The 22,489-nt window shown below is 47.9% G+C and overlaps 2 protein-coding genes across 2 annotated transcripts; one reads left to right on the top strand and one right to left on the bottom strand.

Moving 5' to 3' along the window:
- The first annotated feature begins 345 nt into the window (after nucleotides 1-345).
- On the top strand, nucleotides 346-14,414 carry LOC135829957 (B9 domain-containing protein 1-like). The gene is made up of 7 exons (XM_065342353.1): nucleotides 346-1,362; nucleotides 2,054-2,122; nucleotides 3,169-3,283; nucleotides 4,067-4,163; nucleotides 11,149-11,211; nucleotides 12,119-12,186; nucleotides 12,709-14,414. Exons 1-7 carry the CDS (start codon nucleotides 1,234-1,236, stop codon nucleotides 12,873-12,875), a joined length of 708 nt encoding a protein of 235 aa, XP_065198425.1. The 5' UTR covers nucleotides 346-1,233; the 3' UTR covers nucleotides 12,876-14,414.
- Nucleotides 14,415-15,506: 1,092 nt separating this feature from the next.
- On the bottom strand, nucleotides 15,507-17,583 carry LOC135804984 (immediate early response gene 5-like protein). Its single transcript, XM_065318972.1, has one exon. The coding sequence runs from the start codon at nucleotides 17,244-17,246 to the stop codon at nucleotides 15,507-15,509; it is 1,740 nt and encodes a 579-aa protein (XP_065175044.1). The 5' UTR covers nucleotides 17,247-17,583.
- Nucleotides 17,584-22,489: the final 4,906 nt, after the last annotated feature.

The following is a 22,489-nucleotide window of genomic DNA, read 5'->3' as shown; positions in this document are numbered from 1 at the left end:
AACACTCCCTACATAGGCTACAAGTACAATGTAGATCCCTGGGCCCTGCTCTTGACCTCTTCCACGTGCGCCGGATATATCGTGATATCGGTAATAAATTTCGGCGATTTTTTTGCGCTGGTGTTGCCAGGGGCGGCGTCACCGTAACGACAAGGTGTTTTGCGTCATTGCAGCTAACCCTAACCTGGTACAGCGGTAGTAGTACTACTACTAGTAACCAGGCATACTACTAGTACTACTACATGTACTGATGTAGGCATAGCTGACAGACACTGAGAGAGAGACAGCTAGCCGTATCTAGCCGCTACGCATGGTTTCGGCGCGAGCCACATGATTCGTATAAATCAATGACATTCATTGTATGCTGTTTCGAAAGCATTCAGCCTTTCAGGATCGTGAGTCGTGACTGATGTCGGTGATGATATGACGGGAGTGCACAACCAACTCAAATAAGTGTGGCTTTTCAGAAGTCCATTATTGAAAACACTTGAATTCAGTGGAGGTAAGGAATGATTTTATTTGTTGGCACATCAATCAGTGATGTGTTTGTTGGCTAAAATCGAGGCGGACCAGGACACCGACAGGAATTTGGCAGTTTTGTTCCAGTATTGTATGCTTCCCAGACCTAACTAGCAGTACAGTAAGATAGCGGGATAATACTAATTGCACTATCCTGAGCCTATGTCCTGGGAATCATAGCGGCTGTATGCGCTGACTGGGTAGCACTGCTCCGTACAGAGTACTGGGCATAGCGTGCACGACACCCGCGACAGCTGACACAGACTCTACAGAGAGCGGGTGGGAGAAAAACGAGCAGCAATTATTATTGGCTTCGAACCAGGCGTCCCACTGGGGCAAGATTCCCAGGTGCAAAGGGCCAAGACCCAGTATTTCTTTCCATGAATACAGTCCAGACCAAACTGACGATTCGTACCTAATGCAGCACCCTCTACATGAGTTCTGTAGCAATGACTGAATCACTGCTATAGTCGCTAACCCAGTCTGGATGACGCTGAACTACATGAAGGTCATTTGGTACACTGAGCTCCATTCAAACTGCACGGCACTTAACGTACGAGCCTACGATCCTTTAGCCGTGTTAGCCCCAGTTTGCTGTAAAACACAGTAGCCGGCAAGCAGATCAGTCGACGGGGCTCGCCACCAGTGTGAGCTTATCCCGAGCACCTACATACCGGAGAGAGTGCAGTGATCAGTCGGCCTTCATCGTTGGAAATGGCATCGATCGGTGACGTTGCACTGAGTGCCACAGCTAATGGCACCGCTGTTACAAGCAGTGTGTCAAGCAGACAAGCGGCAGACTGTTTCCTTCTCATGGCTGTAGGGCAGATTGAATCAGCAGAGGTGAGGCCATGCAACGAATGTTGTTAATACAACAAATGCATGAAACCCGAACACGCACTCTCGAGAGATCCACCACTGCTAGTTGCTAGTTGTATGCGAGAGCTGAGCTGTCGTGGTGGCAGCACTGCAGGTTATCAGCAGCTGCTTGACTCATGCCACCCAGCCAGCCAGCCTGAGGCAGGGTGGGAAAAGTTCTGAAAGTGCTGCCATGATCAGGTTTCACTGGGCATGACTGACTGCGTAATACTATTACTATTAGAATGTATGCACATGCTAACCTTTCCAGCTCTTCTCATGGCAGTCAATGTGCCCCCAATACCATGAAGATGTGTCCCTTGTGCCTGCAGGACCAGGCACAGGACACACAGTGTTTGTAAAGGAAGGAATCATAGGAAAACGAGGGGTTCCGAAAATCCGCTAATGAAAAACTCACAAAGACACGATTCGACATAGAGCTTTAGAAGTTGCAACTAGATACATTACAGTTGTCTTAGGATCGGTCCAGCCATCTATACCGTTTTCTTAGGTATCATGGATAACAGCTACAATCGTATTCTTGGTGGCAGGATGCTCATGCGACTGTGGCGCTCCCGTCGCTGCTACAAACCGATGTACAGTAGTCTGATGTCATCACACTGTCCTTGATGCTGCTTTACTTCTGTGTGCTGATGTTGTGCATTGCACCATGCAGTTACCGGATCATGACAATCTCTACTGTCGCTACAGCTTTGTCTATGGACAAGATTGGGCAGTGGCAGCTGTGAGTAGTGACAACTTCTACTTGACTGGCTTTGGAAAATTTATTTTTCATTGCTATCAGATTCGGCTTCATTTTCTCTGTGCTGCGCTGACGAGCCCACAAAGGACGAAACAGTTCTGTCCGCAGATTGAGGACAGACTGAACATGTACATGGATTGAGTGTTTGACTGTATTTGGTAAATTTGAAATCATTCCAAACTGTGAACTAGTCCTCACAGTGCTAAAATGTCACAAAATATTCAGCAGAGGTAGTCCTATGACAATACCTACGTCCAGTATCGGGGACGCGGTTTGTTCTCCATTTGCCAACAATTCCCCAACTTGTGTACCGGTCTTCTTTCCTACACCTTGTGCCTCCACCCGATCATGCACATGCATTCAAGTTCATCATAATCATCACATCAACCTGCAGTGATGCATACAGAGACTTCTGGGTCTGTTACCGTCCCCGGCAGCTGAACACTGCGTGTATGCCGGTGTAGTGTAGTAAGTGCATGTATTCCTGTGATGCGGCATGAAGCAGCAGGCCCGCCGGAACCGGTCCAGTTGGTCTGGTAATTGCCAGACCAACTTGCTGGCAACCAGTGCATGGTTAATCAGGCGCGTAGCACCGCCGTTGGCGGTGGTCAGGCCAGGGGGGGGGGGGATCCCCCGCGGAATATTTTTGAAATTAGGGTGCAAAATCCTGCATTCTGGGCACTTTTGGCATTGCTTTACTATGGTGGTTGTGGTCGGGCGAAAAAGTGATCCGGCCAAAGCCGGAGCGGCTGCTTCGCCCCTGTTAATGCTGAGGAGGTTGTGTGAACCCGCTATATCATACACAATTTTTTTTCTTTTTTTTCTTTTCCTTTCCACTTACCCCGTTATCGGCCCTCTTAAGAGTTGTGTGTATCACTGTTGAGGCATCCGATGGTAAATAAAATAAATACTACTAATACTACTACCAAGAATGAAAGGCTATGGCATGGCCGAACCAATGAAAAGCTGCTTCCGGCTGTCCTGCAGTGCTGTCAACTGACTGTGATCAGGTTGGTCCTCTGTGACAGGGTCTGGAAGAAGGAATTGGGCAGATTGCGCAGAAGAGAGTGGACGGCAGTGGATCTCTTCTAGTCTGGAACTTACCGCTGGACATCTCTTTCAAGAGCACGAATCCATTTGGTTGTAAGTACGATCGACTCCACTTTAATATAACGAACTCGCATCTAGCGAATTTCGTGATATAGCGAACCATTGTCTATGTCCCAGTTTGAACCCACAGTGTACGTGCATTTCCCAGTGTTATAACAAACTTTGGCTATAAAGAACTAATTCTCCTGCACAATGCACAATGCACAATGCACAATGCACAATGGTGTTCCTTATATCAAGAGCCTACTGTAGTTGAATGTCAGACACTGATGCCACTGGCTATGATAAAGCCATCTTTTTTTTAAACAGATATAACTATCTTACACACTGCAGTGATTTAGTGCTGCTTCATGGCTGATAATGGCTTTTACAGTCCATTCAGAAAAAGATGGACTTCTAGCTTTTGGCCATACATGGGTCAAACGTTGAGTTTTTTTAGAATTTTTTTCTGCGATCCCCGATGGAATCCTCTTCCAATTATGTTTCTGAAGTCTATTTCTCCAAAAAGCAAGCCATAGAAAGAATAGGATTTCGGCCAGGTTTTGCCACAAGAGCACTGAATTGAGAAAACCCATCAAAAGCCAGGCCGTTTGATCCTGCCTGCAACAGTGCATTGTACGGTTCGAACCCCAGTTCGGGTACCCTTTTTGGACCCTTTTTCAAAATTCAAATTTCAGAGCACTGCACTGTGTACGATAAAATCTTGAAAAATCGCCTAATACAGGAGCTCGCCAGAGCCAGGCCCCATCTTTTGTGAATGGACTGTAGTTCATCCTTGCACCTGCATGCTTCTCGCGGTCTGTGTTGTCTTTACAGGGCCACAGCTGGTTGTAGCGATCTATGGTCTGGACCTGTTTGGACGTGACGTCGTGCGTGGCTACGGATGTGTTCATCTGCCCATGACACCAGGCAGGTGGGTTACACTATGCTTCTATAGACATTATAAAGTCTTGATGATGAGTCAGTGGAATTCCCACCCACATATGGGTGCTAAGTATACAGCGGAACTGCTTATGTGCGCTGTGTACATGTATACAGAGTGAGTTGCTAGTGTATCGCTAGCGTGAGCTGTGTCGCAACTTTGGCAAAACACATCTCAACTGATGATGTTATTGCATGACCTCTATACAGAGTTGCTGTAGTAATTGGAAAGGCTTCCTGTCTGAAGCCTTTCCATACTGGTACTCGATGTTCCAGTTTTGTGACACGAGAATGGCACGAGAATTAGTGTACCGCTGAGTGTACCGCTATACACGTGGTCGACACGTAGTCGACACGTTGTTGATACTTTTTTGACACGTGACCCCGTCAACGGTCTGCTTTGTGCCAATGCCACTCGGTAAACGCCGATGTCGCGTACGACAAAGACGACTATCCCGTACGCGAAATAGTTGAGAATTGCATGACGTGGACCTGACGGCAAGGACAACTGCGAGGAGGCCCCTTTCGGTACCCCTGACGGGAAGGAGAACTGCAGAAGTCGACGAAGTCGAACGAGGAGGCCCCTTTTCCGTACCCCATACTGCAAAGTGCCATTGATGGATACCTTTTGCACCTGGAACGACCCCTTAAACGCTGTCGCGGCGACTATCCCGTACGCGAAATAGTTGAGAACTGCTGACGTGGACCTTTTGCACCTGGAACGGCCCCGTAAACGCTGTCGTGTCGGCGGAGTGAATGTGCAGGGTACTAGGGTGAAAAGAATTGCTGCAAAGACGTCCCCTCTACTAGGCTCTAGGCCTTTGATTTTGGAGACATCGTCGGCGAACTGAATGCGCAGGGCGAAAAGAATTGCTGCAAAGACGTCCGCTCTAGGCCTTTGGAGACATCGTGGGAACTCCTTCCGGTACTATACAAACTGCTGACGTGGCCGTGGGCATGTGCATGGAGAGTCATGGTGGGACTTCATGTACATGGATACATGGTGGGAATTCCTTCCGGCACCCCCGTACCGCAAAGCCAACGGTGGGGAAGGAGAAGTGCAGACGTGCAGGAAGACGAACGAGGAGGAACCAGGACGAGCGAGCAATGGCAGGACTAGCTGGACCGTAAGTAATAGCTGAATTGTGCATGACAACTTGACATCCATGCGGCACTCGCCACTTGCCACTGCATATTTCTTGTCCACTAACAATGTCTCTCCTCTGCCCCCTGTGTGTCCACGGCCCTGTTGCTGAATTGGCCCGATGAATCGGGCGACTGAATGCGCAGGAGGGAAAATATTGCTGCGAAGACGTCTCCTCTAGACGACGGTAAGGCACCCCATTGATACGGTATGTTGCCAGTGTGTGCCAGGGTATCGCGCGATGGTGAATGAGGAATGATGGGACTGTAGACCTGTTACCTTCTACTAACACGTTATCAGGTGGAGAGTGTCTTGTACTCACGTTATCAGGTCGAGAGCGTATTGTAGTCACTCTCTCTATTCCTGTACTTCATTACGTTTAAGGTGTACGTATAACTTCTCAAAAAAATTTAATGGTCTACAGTCGTGTCGGAAGGGTACGGTGGGACTGTAGACATGTTACCTTCTAAGGGTAGGGAGTTCAGTTCCGGTCACAGAAAAGCGAAAAGTGCAGTCACAGCTCGCCTGTACAAAGTGAATGGGCGCCTCGTGGCTGCAGTTCGAGATGCAGTTCGCGGCCCGAGTATCTTCTCCCGCGGCATTTTCGGCCTTGTCGATGCTATTTTTAGGTAGCTGAGGTCATTACCTTTCCAATGGTGCCACACATGCCATGCTTCCAAAAATAATGCCTCCGCGCTTGGCGCGGGTGCACTTCGAAGTACTAATTTCGACCAGATCCGTACTCGGCTTCGCGAGGAACACCCGATTTTCGTGTTCAGCGGCCTCGAATTAGCCTAAACCAAGAGGATTCTACAACATTGAGGCTCGCGCTTTATCGCCGTAGAAGGAAAATGATCACAGAAACCAGCCCACGGCGATTTCCTGGTGGTAGACGAAAAAATCGAGTGAACTGCGCGCACACTGGTAGAAGCAGTGACAGTGAAAACGTGTGACTTGTGCAAGTCGGCGCGCACGGCATGCGTGCACACTGCATGCATGCACACATCCTGTATCGCCATGTATGCACCAGATAGTGCATTGCTGGACGGAAACCACACGGCTCCCATACATACTTGCATTTACTTCTGTGACTACTTTCTCCCCCGTTTTCCGATCTTCAATCGACTATAACTCTAGATTGCCTTGGAATTTTGGGTTCAAATTCTCACAGGTTGTTTCTCGATTCTTCCCGGTTTAGAAAAACTAGCGTTTTATGCAAAACTCGCGAATTTGATTTATCAATTGAAGTCCCTACTAAGGGCCTGTCCAGACTAGGTAGAAAACCACGTAAACACGCCGTAAACATGCTTGTTGCCAAGGTGAGTGACGAAAAATGGCCGAAAACGGGGAACGTGGGATTCACGCGGAACGTGAGTCGCGGACCCCTGTACAAAGCACGTTTCTCATCTACGTGCCGTTTTCGCAGTGTTTGTTGTGTGGGAGTCGATGGAGTTTGTGGATCGCAGTTTTTTCTTGCTGTTTCCAGCTGCCGCTTGTTTTCGCTTTGGAGTTGCCACACGTCCGTTTCAGCGACCACTCGGAGGCGACATTGATACAGTCATGGCTGGACATGCAGAGAAATCCCGGGGGTCTGATGAAGAGGAAGGTGTAGTAGCGAGACTCGGAGAATTCACTGAAAATTTGATCTAGCACTGATTTGAAAGAATTGTTTGGAGAGGAAGCAGAACCCTCTTGTGACCAAAATTGACAACATGAAGGCCAAAGCCAGGGACCTTTACTGGAAATACACGGCGGCCACCAACACTGGTTCGTCAAGCGATGCTACAGCCGGCCTCGACCTTGGCGCTGCGCTGCCGCGAGAGTCACCCGGTGGCCAAATTTCCACACCTGGAACAGAGTTCAGGGTGATATTCCTTGAGCTCGGCGTCAGTGCTGCCATCGCTGGGCCGCCACTTGTTTTGTAGCTAGCTGGGTAGGTCTAGACCAAGCCAGGGAGTCCTTTCCTGGTCTACGCGATACAAACTTGTGCAATAGAGAAAATATGGGTAATCATGCAGTTTAGGGTCCCAAATTATTTCGCACTTTCCCAGTGTTCAGTGTACTGTCACACGCGTTTTCAGTGTACTTTCACATCATGAACTTTATTTTCATGAAAACATGATTGTGTACTTTCACTATGCTTCTTCTTTTCTCGTGTCAAAGTTTTGTTTCCTTTGTCAAAGTTTTGTCTCCTTTATGGAAGTTTTTCTTTGACTTTGTGGTAATGCTGGCGGCGTCCCGGAGCGCCGATACGCATTGTCCCTCAGGCACACATTCTATAATGATCATGCGATTTTGATGGAGAAGTGGACGGTGTTCACACTAGTGCCGATCTTTTCCAGAACCCAACTTGGTCAACTGGAGTTCCTTGCCGCTCGGCGCTGTATCAGCAACGAAATGCCTTGTGCCAAGTGTGGGGCGCTATGTGGCCTCACTAGACGGCAGGAGAGCAGCGACGGGTTTCGCTGGAGATGCCGACTGTATGTCCGGAGCGTTCGCGGTGGTTCTTTTTTTCCCTGAAGCGCAACTTCGGCACATCGCGAGAGTTGTTCCCGACGTACCTCTGCGAGTTCGTGTGGAGACACTGAGTTCGCGCGGAAGACAACACGTTCGGCTCCCTGCTCCGCAGTGTTCACCAGCAGTACCCAGTCTGATCTGTCCTCGGTTTTCATGAAAATATAGTTTAATTATGATGTGAAAGTACACTGAAAACGCGTGTGACAGTACACTGAACACTGGGAAAGTGCGAAATAATTTGGGACCCTAAACTGCATGATTACCAAAATATGAACAGGTAGGTCTACACGACGTAGTTACACTGGTGACAGAGTGCAGTGTGGACAGAGCATCGCGTGTACGTGACGTACTCTAAAACGGCACGCCGTTTTTATTACATAGTGTGGATAGGCCCTAACACGTTATCAGGTGGAGAGTGTCTTGTACTCACGTTATCACTATATCAGGTAGGATATTAGGTCGAGAGCGTATTGTAGTCACCAGGTCACTCTCTCTATTCCTGTACTTCATTACGTTTCAGGTGTACGTATAACTTTTCCAAAAAATTTAATGGTTCACGTCTTCAGATAGAGAGCGTATTGCACCCACTGTCTAGTCTCTGTAGTGCATTGAGATTTTGTTGATCGAACATGAAATGGATACACAGACAAAGCCAGGCCAAGTACATGGCGAGATGTCGCCAGAAGAACGTCTTCAGGTAGAGCGCGTATTGCACCCACTGTCTAGTCGATTTTGTGGATCGCACATGAAATGGATACACAGACAAAGCAGGCCAAGTACATGAGAGAGTGGACGATGTGCAGATCGACACGGCCTGCGGGTACTTCATTAAAGTTACCCGTGACATAACTAGGATAAAAGTTAATCACTGCAAAAACATTGCCAAGTATGTGAGCACTTTGGACTTGACAGAAGAGTGCACGGGCGACGTTGACAAAACATACTGCGGTGACTGTCACTATCATGACAGCAGGGCACATCGCACGCAGCATCGCAGATCGTGTAGAATTGCGCATCATAATATTGCAAAATTGCTCCTGTGCATGCAAGTGGATTTCATTGCACTTCTCAGTTTGAGAAATGCTCGATTATGACAATTCTGCGTGTGAGTGCACTAGCCCTGAACAGACATGTAGGTGAACCGTTTGTAGTGTCTCATAGCCTACCTCACGACCTTCTGCTTTCTTTCTTCATCACTTGTATCTTGCAGGTATATCATCCTGTGACGACCACATTGAAGTCTGAATTTGAAGTGTGAAGATGCTTCAGCAACCACATCGTACTTTTCTATTGCTTTCATTGTGCTGCTACTGTGCATGTGTGTAACTTGTGGGGTAAACATCTGATGACATTGTATGCTGGCGACACGGTCAGATGTTCATGCGTCTAACGTACACCTGCATGTTATGCATTGAAAAGGGTTTGCCACTTGCGATCCTGGGACGAGTATCAGGTCCGCTTTGTCCTGTGTGGGCTGTATCAGATTGCTGTTCACTTCTCTATCTGTTGGATATGTGACTTTCTGCAAGTTTCTGGTGTATGATGGCCACATCCTTGCTTGTCACTTTGTATGATATTACATTCTGTATTCGCTGCTTCCATGGCATGGTCTGCAAACTGCAATCCTTGGGCAAATGTCATGTTTGCTATGTTGTGCTTTGGCCGTCAGCTTGTCTACACGCTGTAGTTGAATTATTTTTGTTTCACAACTGACTTCCTCAAGTACGGTGGCCACTGCTTTGCATGGCATTATACATGAAGAATTTCCTGTTTGTGTCGTGTGCATGTGCGTATGTGTGCGTGGCCACGTGTGTGTGCCGTGTGCATACACATGTTTGTGTATCTGTCTGCGGGGTAGCGAGGCGGGGAGGGCTGGTATGTATCAGTGTGTTATTGCAGTCGCATGGCTACATACAGTACATCGCGCGCGTGGTCATCATGTTTACCTTCGGGGTTGGGGTGGGGAGGGAACGGAAAAAGAGCTGAAATTATCCATATAAAAATCGCTCTGTGAGCGGTTCTGAAAAACCTTTACTGGTACTGCCCTGTCGTAAAAGTAAGAAATTAGAACTGGCCCATTGTCCCCCCAAATGCGAACTGATCCACCTAAATCGCGAATGACGGGACCCGAACGCACCAGTAGCACGAGGTTCCTACCTGTGGATGCAGATGGGGACGTTGGTCCGGACCATAGGCCATGTACTGTACTAGCGGTAGGCTTCCCTATCAAAATAATAAATTCTACTGCTACTACTGGTGTTACCCTATGATAATTGCCGTGATCCTGTGCCCTCCCGACCTCGTGCTACTGGTGCGTTCGGGTCCCGTCATTCGCGATTTAGGTGGATCAGTTCGCATTTGGGGGGACAATGGGCCAGTTCTAATTTCTTACTTTTACGACGGGGCAGTACCAGTAAAGGTTTTTCAGAACCGCTCACAGAGCGATTTTTATATGGATAATGTATGTATAGACTGATTACAGGATAGCCTTTAAGACAGGTCAGAGTGGCAGCAGACGAATATCACGGTACTTGTTCATCACAAGTCAGTGATCATACCCAGGTAATGCCTAGACAGTAGTATGCCAATGTTTAATTTTAATGATAGCTTGCATAGACCTCGGTCCTACCGGTAGGACCTACCGGTAGGACCATCATACACAGACATGCTGCATGGCCTCTGTTCTAACATTGACCTAAAACTTGACCCTAAACTGTTGCTAAGGGGCTAATGAAGGAGTCCACAAATTTTAGACTTGATCGCACCAAGCATACTACGAAATTCCATGGTAACAACCCATGGTAACCATGGAAACGGAGTATGATATTATGCATTTCACGACCTTGGCAAGCTAATAAAAACATTAGGACCTCACCACAATTGATGTGCCATGGTCAAAATTCACTTTGGACAGAGTTGCTAGCGCACCGACAGGATTATGTGCGGCCATTTTGACAATCGATAAAACTGCGCATACACAATGCACTGGACATAGCCTTGCATTTTGCGCCATTACTTTGCCTGACAAAGACCTCATCTCAACAATTGTTTCAAAATATTTCTCAACCAAAAGCACTTTTGCAGCTCGATTTCTTGGGTCCTACCGGTAGGACGGTATGCAAGCTATCATTAAAACTACACTGGCTCATGTGCAAAGCGCGGCTACACCACTACCCATCGTACTGATCACTGCCACATCCGTGCCTTCCACCACGACGGCTCACCATTGCGTCGACCATTCATGCACCACTTTCCCATCCGAAGGTTTTCAAAAAGCCGATCTATTTCTCTGGCTTTTCTGCTTGTGTGATCTTAGGCATTGGCTGAAACTTCCCGTTTTCGTCCCGCAGCCATCCTCACGAATCCAAGCGATATCGAGGTAGGTATCAACACAAGTGCATGGTTTCCCGCGCTGTGACCACTCAGCTAAGCATGCACTGTGTGTGTGCAGTGATGTTGTACGTATCAATGTAACGTACATTGTACTTCACCTGTCGCGCCACATCGCCTGCTGGCCTTGTGCGGAAATCCGCCAATGATTGGACCAGCTAATAAGCAATGGACACACTGCACGCATGTTTTTGTGACATATTCTGCCTCAATACCATTGTTACCATGTCCAGATGGGGATAGTCAGTCAGCCTGTAGAACTGTGTCGGAGTACAGCTGTATGCACGAGTAGATGTAGCTAGTGTCGTGTGCAGAGCACTGTAGGCAGGCCGGCACCATGGGGCCAGCTCAGGGGGCGTAGCAGCAGGTTCAGCCGGTCCGGCTTTGGCCGGACCACTTTTGGCCGGACCACTTTTTTTAACACAATGCCAAAAGTGCCCAGAATGCAGGATTTTACACCCAAATTTCAAAAATTTCACGGGGGATACCCCGCACCCCCCTCCAGCCCGACCGCCTCCAACAGCAATGCTATGCACCTGCAACTGGTGTGGATACTTAGACAGGATGTTGTGAATTAGCAACCACACTACTAGACTGTTTATCTCTAGAGCCTTTTCGTTTTGTCACGACTCACAAGTGTATAATGCAACAGGATGAAACTGTAAGAGCTTTGTCTTGGCCATTCGGTATTTGAATACCGGCCCCGTGTGGAACGGGAATGAACTCAGCACTGACTGGGATCTCTTGTAAAGCTGGGAGTGCTTCAGTACTGAAAAGTGCACCCCCCCCCCCCCCCCTCCCACACCCCTGAAGTGGAGCACGTGTAGTGGGCTATGGCAATGCCTAACTGAGGACACTTCCGTGCATGTTCTTCTCTGTGCTTGATTGCTGCATAGCTGGCTAACTGGTCGCTATCCAGAATTCATTGAGCTAGGCTTCGTTGCCAGAAGTCGTGGCCGAGAAGGTATGTTTCTCTGTAAAGTGTGTGTGTATGTGTGCGTGTGTGTGTGTGTGTGTGTGTGTGTGTGTGTGTGTGTGTGTGTGTGTGTGTGTGTGCGTGTGTATGTGTGTGTGTGTGTATGTGTGCGTGTGTATGTGTGTGTGTATGTTGGTTACTGGTCTGTTGGTTTCAGTACTGCATGTCTCATCCTGCAGCGTTGTGTCTCAAGGGGTTTGTATGTCACAGTGCATATGCATGAACACCTCCCTCCTGGACTGCATGGGCAGTCCATGATGAGCGGGGGGCGGGGGGGAGCAGTGCCACACATGCACACGTTGACTCTCAAATGCACGGCTGGGCTAAAGGAGTTCTAAGAAGAACCCGACAATGCTCGCTGTAACATTGCTAGAGAACGTAGCAGACTATGTCGAGGAGTTCGATCAGAAGAGCACACTCTCACACGTGGGTATGCTGTGTTGTCCGTTGTGCGTCCTGTCCCGGTCATCCTTGCTATCTTTGATCATCCATCACGGTCACCGTGGCCAGTGACACAGGTGTCAACACAAGGACACGTGACTGTGATGTTGAACATTGTCACCAAGGACCTGAAAACGCTGGGATACTCTGCGGGACAGCCGGCACTCCCCGTTGACATGCCCACAATGGCACAGAGCAGGGTGTCGGCGGCGGCTGGTGAGAAGAAGACATCATGAGATGCACACGACGAGCGGTGCGAGATGAGAAGCCGCTTGCCGTGTTTTTCTGGGCTACTGTGCTGTTGACAGAGACCTGTGCATGGCTGACCAGTCAGCCTTGATGCTTTCACTGTGACTGTACATGTTGAGATAGCTGACGGACATACTGCCACAAGTCAGCAACAGTAACCTGTCTATATACCAGGGTCAGCGCTGTATGCAAACACAATGGCCCCTGCATGCAGCGCCATCATGCCCACTCATTACAGATTGAATGTAGCTATCCATTGTCTCCTCCACTACACAATTATCCAATGAAATCTGAACATCTGATTTCTCTCTCTCCTCTCTCTCACTCTCTCTCTCTCTCTCTCTCTCTCTCTCTCTCTCTCTCTCTCTCTCTCTCTCTCTCTCTCTCACACACACACACACACACACACACACACACACACACACACACACACACACACACACACACACACACACACACACACACACACACACTCTCTCTCTCTCTCTCCCTGGTCCCGAGCCCGTGACATCCGTTTGTGCTATACCGTTAATGGTATACCTGTGCAAGGTTGCGGGGAGCCTGGCGCTGTAGTTCAGATTTCAGTGATTATTTAAACTCATTTTCGGAGTGTATCACGGCTTGACGCTAGAAATTCCTGAGCAGCTATGCACTTGGAGAGTATGAGCCAGCCTGCTAAATGAGCTCCACAGTAACACCAGGCGCTGAAGTCAATGACATCACTGACGGTCGAGTCCAGAGTCATGACATCACTGATGAGCCAGAGACTAGCGGCAACAGCATATGAATGCTGCAGAGGTCATGCAACTGATGCCATCACGGTAGGGAGTCAGCAGAACCGCTTATGGGCACTATCAAAAGTACATAAACTCCCAAGAATGTGCAACTCTAGATACTAGTACTCTTTCTATGGGGTCTGCCGACAGTGAAAACTCACATCGCATGGTGTAGTGTTCCCAATGTACGTTCCCAGCCTGTTCAGTTAGTGACCAACAGAGGTAAGAAAACAGCCATCAGCATGATCATGGTAGATATTTCCGAATTTCGCTCACGCTATCCTTCGTCGTACATAGTACAAATCGTACCTGGAACACGTGAGATAAGTTATCACCGCCGGAGACAGTATATGCAGAGTTGCACAATCTTGGGAGCTTATTTACTCTTGGCGCTATGTATATGGGCTGAGTCAGCGGAACCGCGTATGGACGCCGCTATGTATACAGCGGGAGTCATTATGTAGTGAGTCGCTAGTGTATCGCTGCGCCGCAACTTTCCCAAAGCATCTCAGCTGATGATGTCATCACATAATCTCTATAGGTATAGTCTTTGCTGCATGTAATCCAGTGACATCAGAAGGTGTGGCACACACACACACACACACACACACACACACACACACACACACACACACACACACACACATACACACGCACACATGTATGCCAGACACTCCATGAGCACTTGTCATTCCTTAGCAACTGTATTCCCGTTTGAAAGAAGAAGATAGCATTAAAAGCTGCCGGATAGATCTGAACTATGCAGATGTAGAGAATAATTATAGCGCTGAATTTGAGAAAATTACCCAATTAATTAATTATGATACTGGAATAAAATTTAAACCAAGAAGATGAAGTTTAGAAAAGTGAAATCTAAGCGATGTGGGCTGCTTGCAGTGTATTAGAGCTATCCAAACTGCTATGACAGTGCCACAAAACAATGTTTGGTGCGTGTGCAAAACGTATTGCATGTTGATCATGTGTCCTTAGTAGTACACACTATCGAAATAGATACCTTAGTTCAAAGAGCTGCGGAGTCCTCCAGCCTCAGCCGAAGTAGTAGTAGTAGTAGTAGTAGTAGTAGTAGTAGGCTTACTGTGTTATATTCTATGACAGGGATGATGCAGTGAGGTAGTATTGATGATACGCTAGCTACAGACATTATGTATGTGGTAGTATTGATACACTGCAGACATGCATAGCTTGTTACGTTTAGAAGCGGTGCAGTGCAAACAGAAGAAGCAGAAGACAAGAATCAAAAGGCTAATCCGATCGAAGATTGCCGATATTATCAATCAACTACATGCTTGTGTCTAGACCAAATAGAATTTTAGAACGAACTGTGCCTGTGCCGTACTACAAATAAATAAATATGCTGTACTAAATCCGGTGGCATGTGTATATAATTGCATACAGATTGACCATCGAAAGAAATTTAAGACTTATAGGCTAATTTTGCTTACATTTTAGGATCTGGCGCATTTTAAATATTAGAAGCCTCGACTATAAGGTTTGATAAAAACTAATTAATTTGACGAATTCAGAACATTTATTAGAGTTGTAATTGTAATTGTTACTTTACGTATGATGCTTGTATCTAACCAGGGGTCCTCTCTGCTTTCACACGTTGGAAGTAGATCTGTCAGTAAACTATGAGCTAACGTAACTACAGGCTTCGGTTACTCATCACTTTCCTCGTTGCACGATCCACCGTACAGCTGAGCAGCTAGAGCTAGCTGATACCAGTTTCAAGGTTATGATGTTGGAGGCCTCCCCCTCCCAGCTACATGGATATAAGGATTGGAAGAGAAGTGGGCATAGATCACTATCACGCATCAATGCTTAGATCAATACGTCTTTGCCAATGTCCCAGAGATTTCCTTCCGGATCTAGCAAGCCCGTCTTCTCTGGCTTCTCCACCGGGTCATTGCTTAATAGGGATATCTCGCCACCTGCGTGACCAAATGATAGTGATGGCTCAGCCATAGACATTTCCTTCAGCCAATCCAAGGTAGCATCTGGAATGATGCATGTCGCCAATAGTACAGGTGATGCTGTTAGAGTGCTTTCGAAAGGAACATCACCACCATCCTCCTCCTCATCATCATCGTCAGTGGCTGCATAGTCAAGGGCAATGACAAGTTTTGATTCCTCGTCGTCGTCACTGTCTGCCTTGGACTCTGGAGATTCCAGGGAGAAGCTGAACAGTTGATCTGTGTCGATGCTCAGCAAACTCTCGATGTCTTGGCATTTTTGTGCAAGTAGATCATCGCAGAACAAGGAGGGTAGTGACAGACTACTGCTATCCTCTGAGCTTGTGCTGCTGTTGTCATCCCAGGATGACGCACTGCTGCACGGACTCAGCGCTGACAGGGATGGCGATGGTGATGAGCAAGGGCTACTCAGGTCGGAGATTAGCTCACCAACGACACGCTCGTCCAGATCCGTGTCACTGCTGCTACCAGGGTCTGTGCTGCTGCAACTTATGGGACTGTCTATGAATGAGTCGGACAGTACAAGGGATACAGCCTCTGGCAGCAACGAGTCAATGTCCGCGTCCAGAAGGTCGTCCAGCAATTTGGTATCCATCGTTGAAGATGATCGTGAAGGTGGTGGTGGTCTCAGGCTAGTCCTGCTCAGAAGCGCTGTGCTTGCTGGTGATGCTGCTGGTGCTTCGGTTGGTGCTGCTGCTGGTGCTTCGGTTGGTGCTGCTGCTGGTGGTGATGCTGCTATTGACACTGTATCCTCCTCTTTCCTTCTTCTACTCTCGGGCTGGTAATATGGTGATGGAGGTACGAATGGGGAAGGTGCGGGCATTGTATCATGCTGATAGACAGGTAGAGCAAGGCTGGGTGCTTGTAGGTGTAGACCAATGCTACTTCTGTTACTGTACATTGTCGGTGCCGCCATTGCATGCATGCCAAGTGCTGCAGAGTGAGCTTGCCAGGCCTGCTGCTGCTGTTGGTGTTGCTGCTGGTGGTGTTGCTGCTGTTGGTGTTGCTGCTGTTGGTGTTGCTGCTGTTGGTGTTGCTGCTGTTGCCAGAGTCGAAGCTGCATCTTCACGTCCGTCTCGTCGTCAGTGTAGTGGCCAAGCGCGTACGGCGACGGTTTGTAGTGGCCCGGCAATTGATCTTCATTCGGACGTCTCATCCGCCTTCGTCTCTTGTAGTTGCCTCTTTCAAACATGTGCTCGCAGTTCGGTGCCACCATCCAGTGGCCTCCTTTTCTCTCCCGACCTCTGGTCTTCTCCTGATAGAAGCATTTGTTCAAGGACAGGTTATGTCTGACGGAGTTCTTCCAGCCTTTGGACGGTCGCAGGTTGCGATAGTACGGAAATCGTTCCTCAATAAAGTTGTAGATCTGGGTTAGGGTGAGTTTGCCATCCTCCGATTGGAGAATGGCCATGGCAATGAGAGCTACGTACGAGTAGGGTGGCTTGACGTGGTGATCCTGATCGTCCACGTTTGGCTTGATTGTCTCCAGTGTCCGCTCTCGCCACTTGAGGTCGTAACCTTGCTCGACAAGCTCGTCCATCAGCGTCGGACGAGTGCCGACAAAATGCGGTCGCACCAGACTCTCCATTGTTCTGCCAGCGGCGTTGATGGTTTCCGGGTCAACTCTGCCTGCTGAATGCTGCACGACCTGCTTGATGGCGGCTACACCACCATGGCACGGGCACCAGTACAGAGGTGATCAGCTCGTGCAAACCAGTCCGAGCTGGATGACTGGAGTGCTGGAGTGTGATGAGCCCGAGGCAGAGGACAACTGAAATCCAATTCATTCTGCCCTGCTTGATTTATACTAAACTGAAACGGATCAGCTGATCCTGTTACTAGCAATCTGTTTTCGCCACCCGCTGTCGTGGGAGTGGCGAAGAGCTAGCGATTGCGGATATAGCGCCCGTGCTCTGCTGTTGAGGGTTTTTGAAGATTCCTGTTTGGGTCCTCCGACGCTTGTAAGCGGACGGTCCGTGCTCCCTGTGCCAGCCGTCGCTATCACTAAACCCGCGATGCATGCGTCTGTGTGTGACTGGGTGTTCGTTTATTTGCGAACTGCTCGGCCATGCATTCATGCCCGCAATGCTTGACAGATCTTGTAGGTCTACGTGTCGCACCGTGAAGTCTGCATGTCTAACTGACTCTTGGTGCGGGAGCTGTGGTGTTACAGTTATACTAATAGCAGTTGTAGCATTGTCGTTACGACGTTCCTGTTTATGTAACTAGGTGAACTCACGTACTGGACTCCCAGTTTGTCCATAGCATGGCACAATACGGACCAGAGATCTAGTACAAATGCAATTCTTCGTGGTTGATCTACCAAGAGTATTATAATAGGCTCGGCTCCCTGGGAGCTTATGCCAGTGCACGCTTGCAGGTACATGTACTGGTAGGGTTATGCCAGTGCACGCTTGCAGGTACATGTACTGGTAGGGTTATGCTAGTGGGATAGTATTAGTACTACTACTAGATCTACACGAAGTACCTACCTTGGCAAGTAAAATAATTATCAAATCGAACGTTCCTGAACCAGAACTTCTGTTCGGTTTCGGAGACATGTACTTGGACCTGGTGGTAACAGTGCAGATCTGCTTCGTTTGAGAAGCTCCACGTCTCTTGACAGTGGAGAATTCACGGAATCAGAGATGGCACTGACTGCTGGGCGTAGCAAGACCGGCCTGTCCACACGAACACGCTGACTTTTACCAAGCCCACTGGCGCGATTAGTGGTTGGTCTCCTATCTCGGACTGACCCCCATCTCTGGCAAGCATGCAGGACTATACAATCATGTAGTGTTCGACTACACCATACAATGCCTCCGTAGGTAAATATGGAAGGTGTAGGAAAGACGTGACCTCCAGGTGCATGCCCTGCAGCATTCGTTTACTCGCGAGCTAAGCTGGTTGCGACGCAAACACCGGAATTAATCCAGACTTCGGAGGTGCAGCTAGACGAAAAGGGCCAGGAAAGGTGTTGGTACTCATGTTGCGACGAAAAGCGAACAAGCATGGCGAAGAACGACTAACAATTTCCCTTGCTGGAGAGGGAATACTTTGGATTTGAGTGGCGATGCCATTGACAGCACGGGACTATTAACGGTCAGTGCTGCAATGGCAGAATGGCACCCCGAAATCTCACTCCACCTGCCATGTAACTGCGAGTGAAATGTCTTTACACGCCAATCTCCCACTTACCTGTTTAAAAAAATATATTACTAGCGTCTTTATCTTGATACTACAGTATGTGTCGATGGTAGATCTACCCGAGTGTCCTGAGCATCGTGATCCCTGCAGCCAATGGCAATGCTGTAGCGCTGTACGAAGCTGCTACCAAGTATTAGTAATCCCTTGTACTAACTCCAGCCTCCCAGTCACACCACTCCGTGCAGGCATTGGACACTATTGTAACTTTAGTTCATCCCTGGCAAAGCGACGACGATGTAACCTTCCTGGAACCATCGCTCTGAACACAGTACAATCACGCTCTATCAGCCGTGCACATGATAGGCGAGTGCACTGCTGCTGTTGTTGGAGGAGGTAATACTTGAAGCTGATTCCTATCCGCCACGGTTGCTGGCGTAGACCATGACCGCAGTGCAGATTAAAAGGCAGCACAGAAGCGACGGCTGCATCACGTTCCCGCACGACTGCTCTCTCTCGCAAAATTAATATACAATGACCAATATGGCGGCGGTCAAAACTACATGTATCAGGAGGCACATGGCTACTAGTAGTACTAGTATGGGCGAGAGAATCCTAACTGTCAGCCTAAAGGCCCGTCAACCTGATCATCGCCTACGTGTAGTCGTCCGAACAGGAAGCCGTACATGCATAAACCACTAACTGTGGACTCCCTGCGTGTAAATAATTGTAAGAGTACTTTGTTTACCCCATGTACTGTATTTCACTATCAACCATGACTCATGAGAGCAGGCTGCTAAGTAAAACGATTGGCGTGACGTAAACCAGAGGCTTACTCACACACCAGTGAACCAGGTGGACATGCTCCCAAAGGTGGTAAGCGTCTCCGCTCGCATGATGCTACTTGGTTTTACTAGCGCACAGCCAGCTGAGCCAATGCGCGCAGTACTTGATTAGGGTCTCTGGCTCTCTGCTCAGCTCTACCATCACGGGAATGCGGACAGCAATGAGTAAAGCAAAAGGTGGTTCGTAGCGGGTAAACTTACTACTAAAGGAGCGGAGTATTAGAAGAAGAAAAAAAGAAGAAGAAAAGAGTGTTAGAAGAACAGCGTTCGTTTGGGATACAATCGATGAAAAAGTCCATTGCCAGCATTACCTAGGACTAGTAGGAGCTAACTTACTCTTGTTTATGTAGTGTAAAGTAGCACGAAGTAAGATAGTGCTATGTTGTAGTAGGTGCTATAATCAAGAATGTGATCGTACGGAACATCTTTTGCCAGATGTACTAGTAGTACTAGTAATGTTGTCCTGCTTCACATCATGGGGTAGATCGATAACCACGAAGATCAGGTACAGTCACCCACTACTGACTGTACAATACATTCAGAATGCTCCTACTAGTACTACACTCTTCACTCTACACTGTCGTACAGTCTTGCTCAGTGAAAGCAGCGATCACGAAGATGTCGGCGGCCCTCGAATACTGGCCCGTGGATTGTGCCTCGGAGGCAGTCCAAGTACACGTCGTTTCTCTGTAGTCATGTAGTCAACTTCCATCACCAGTCAGTCTAGTGTACACTCTGCAGAGTCTATGCATGCAAACATGGGAATTCGCCGCATTGCTTGGTCTTCCGCGGAAACACAATGTCATTTGCTCTGTGAAGACTAATCAGGACTGCAGGACTGCAGATATGATGGGGGACAGTTTAGTTTGTGGAATTGGGCTAGTGGGTGCCTATCACGGAAACATTGTGTCATCATGGCCTTTTTGATGGTCATTTTTTTCTAGTTGTATAATGCAGCTGCTCATCGCCTCCTCAGCCTCTTCTTCGTCGCTCTCCCCAGACGAAGTGAGGAACCCTATCTCAGGCTTTAAAACATCCCTAACATAAAATTGTAAAGTTTCTCAGAAATACTGGGAATCGATCCGTCACCCTGATGCTGGGAAGGCAATGTTCCTGGCCACCTTGCGAGTCATACATAACACCCTATCTCAGGCTGACAGCAAGATAAGGAATGGTAGGCGTACAGAATGACAAAGTGCTAAAACTACACTAATGTCCCAGGACGTACATGTACTTTGAGAACGGGTTTAATATGGATATGTACTACATGACTGCGGTCAGTTGGAACTAACTTGTGGATACTACTAAAACTACTAGGCCAGTTGGCTTGAAAATGTAGAGCTGTGGCATTACCCGCTTGTGTGGCACTCTTCTTTGTAAGAGTTATGGCTGCATGAGGCTTGTTTTAGCGGATAGACTATACAGTAGATGTGCATGGGTGCAACTGTTCACCAAACACTGTAGCGTGCGTGATTTCGGCGCCATTGCGTGCATGCGCTCAGGCTCCAAGTTATGACCTTGTTCCAGGTTGAAGGGCGACTTGTTTCCTGTTCCGCGCCATCTACACCATGTAAGGTGATCGTGTGTGTGTGTGTATCACAATTTCCAGACACAAATCCGCAACCTGGCTGATACGAGTACACGCTGTTGGACGTAGTCCTTTTACGTCAGTCCCGTCGGTATCTGCAGCTAGACCGCAGTGTTGCCGGGGTCGTATATTCTGTGAGCCCACTGCTGATAAAGGTGATAAGACGTGTGGCAGCCAGTTACAGTTAGTTCAGGGATATCATCATCACAGGGCTCGCACAGTTGAAGAATATTATAAGTAACTTACTGTAAATGCCATTATTCTAACGAGGCGCATAATATTATAATAACGATTTCCCGAAATTGACTGGTTTTAATACGTGTACCAAAGGTAACAATTCTCACGCATTCTCAACGCTCAATAGAACAGTATATGTATCGATATGTATCGATGTATCGATTTATGTATAATATATAACGATTTCTATTTTAACGACAGATTTCTCCTCGTTAACTCGTTAGAGTTAGCACTTCGTTATATATAATAATTATGGCTTTTACAGTACATGTAGTTAGTTGGTCGAGTGGCACTGCCGCTACTACTTACGTTTGTAGCACCACCCCTGACTATATACGCACATCCTTTATTGCTGAACCCACAAAATTAATAATTGTGATACAGATTGTAAACCATTCGAGGTACATGTAAATGAGAAAGCCATTAATAAAAAAGAAAAAGAAGAAAAGGTTATCACCATCCCTGACTCAGTATTACCACGGTAACTTAGTGAAAACTGGTCACGCATGTTGATGACCCCAGTTCACTGAAGACGGGATACAGCCAAGAAGGGAGTGGCGAGTGTGGCTCACTGCGTGTTCTGGGCATGTCCATCCATGTATCTACAAGTAGTTCATTCATTCGCGCCACACTAGTATCAGATACCATAACCAGTGCTGTGCCGCTGCAAGATACAGACAGATACGCTCGGGAACACTACGTCACTGACACTCTTGTCTGTACAGCGACCTGAGCTGTGTTACATGTATGTCGAGGGGTGGACAGATGGATACAGTACCTGCAAGTGCAAGAGTACTCGTATAATAAGTAGTATCTATAAGCTCCCAGCTTACTCTTGGTACCGGGAAGAGTAGAAAACAACACCATAGTACACAACTGTACTCTTGATACCATAAAGTTATAAACCAATGAAAAAGTCAGCCATGCAGTCTGGGGTACATAGTATTAGTATCAAGAGTGCAAGTCATAATTTTTTTCCCTTCCCTCAGCCTATGAATATAAGAGTACAAAAGCTCC

This window comes from Sycon ciliatum, chromosome 1, assembly GCF_964019385.1.
Source record: "Sycon ciliatum chromosome 1, ocSycCili1.1, whole genome shotgun sequence".
Classification (NCBI taxonomy): Eukaryota; Metazoa; Porifera; class Calcarea; order Leucosolenida; family Sycettidae; genus Sycon; species Sycon ciliatum.
Note: the sequence above shows the minus strand (reverse complement) of the source record. Positions and strands in the feature narration are given on the sequence as shown.

Bases quoted from the DNA above. Each gene is read 5' to 3' on its own strand.
- LOC135829957 (XM_065342353.1), top strand. From the start codon at position 1,234: ATGGCATCGATCGGTGACGTTGCACTGAGTGCCACAGCTAATGGCACC. The intron at 3,284-4,066 runs GTAAGTACGATC...TTGTCTTTACAG, and splicing joins GAGCACGAATCCATTTGGTT to GGCCACAGCTGGTTGTAGCG. The intron at 4,164-11,148 runs GTGGGTTACACT...GTGTGATCTTAG, and splicing joins CTGCCCATGACACCAGGCAG to GCATTGGCTGAAACTTCCCG.
- LOC135804984 (XM_065318972.1), bottom strand. From the start codon at position 17,246: ATGGAGAGTCTGGTGCGACCGCATTTTGTCGGCACTCGTCCGACGCTG.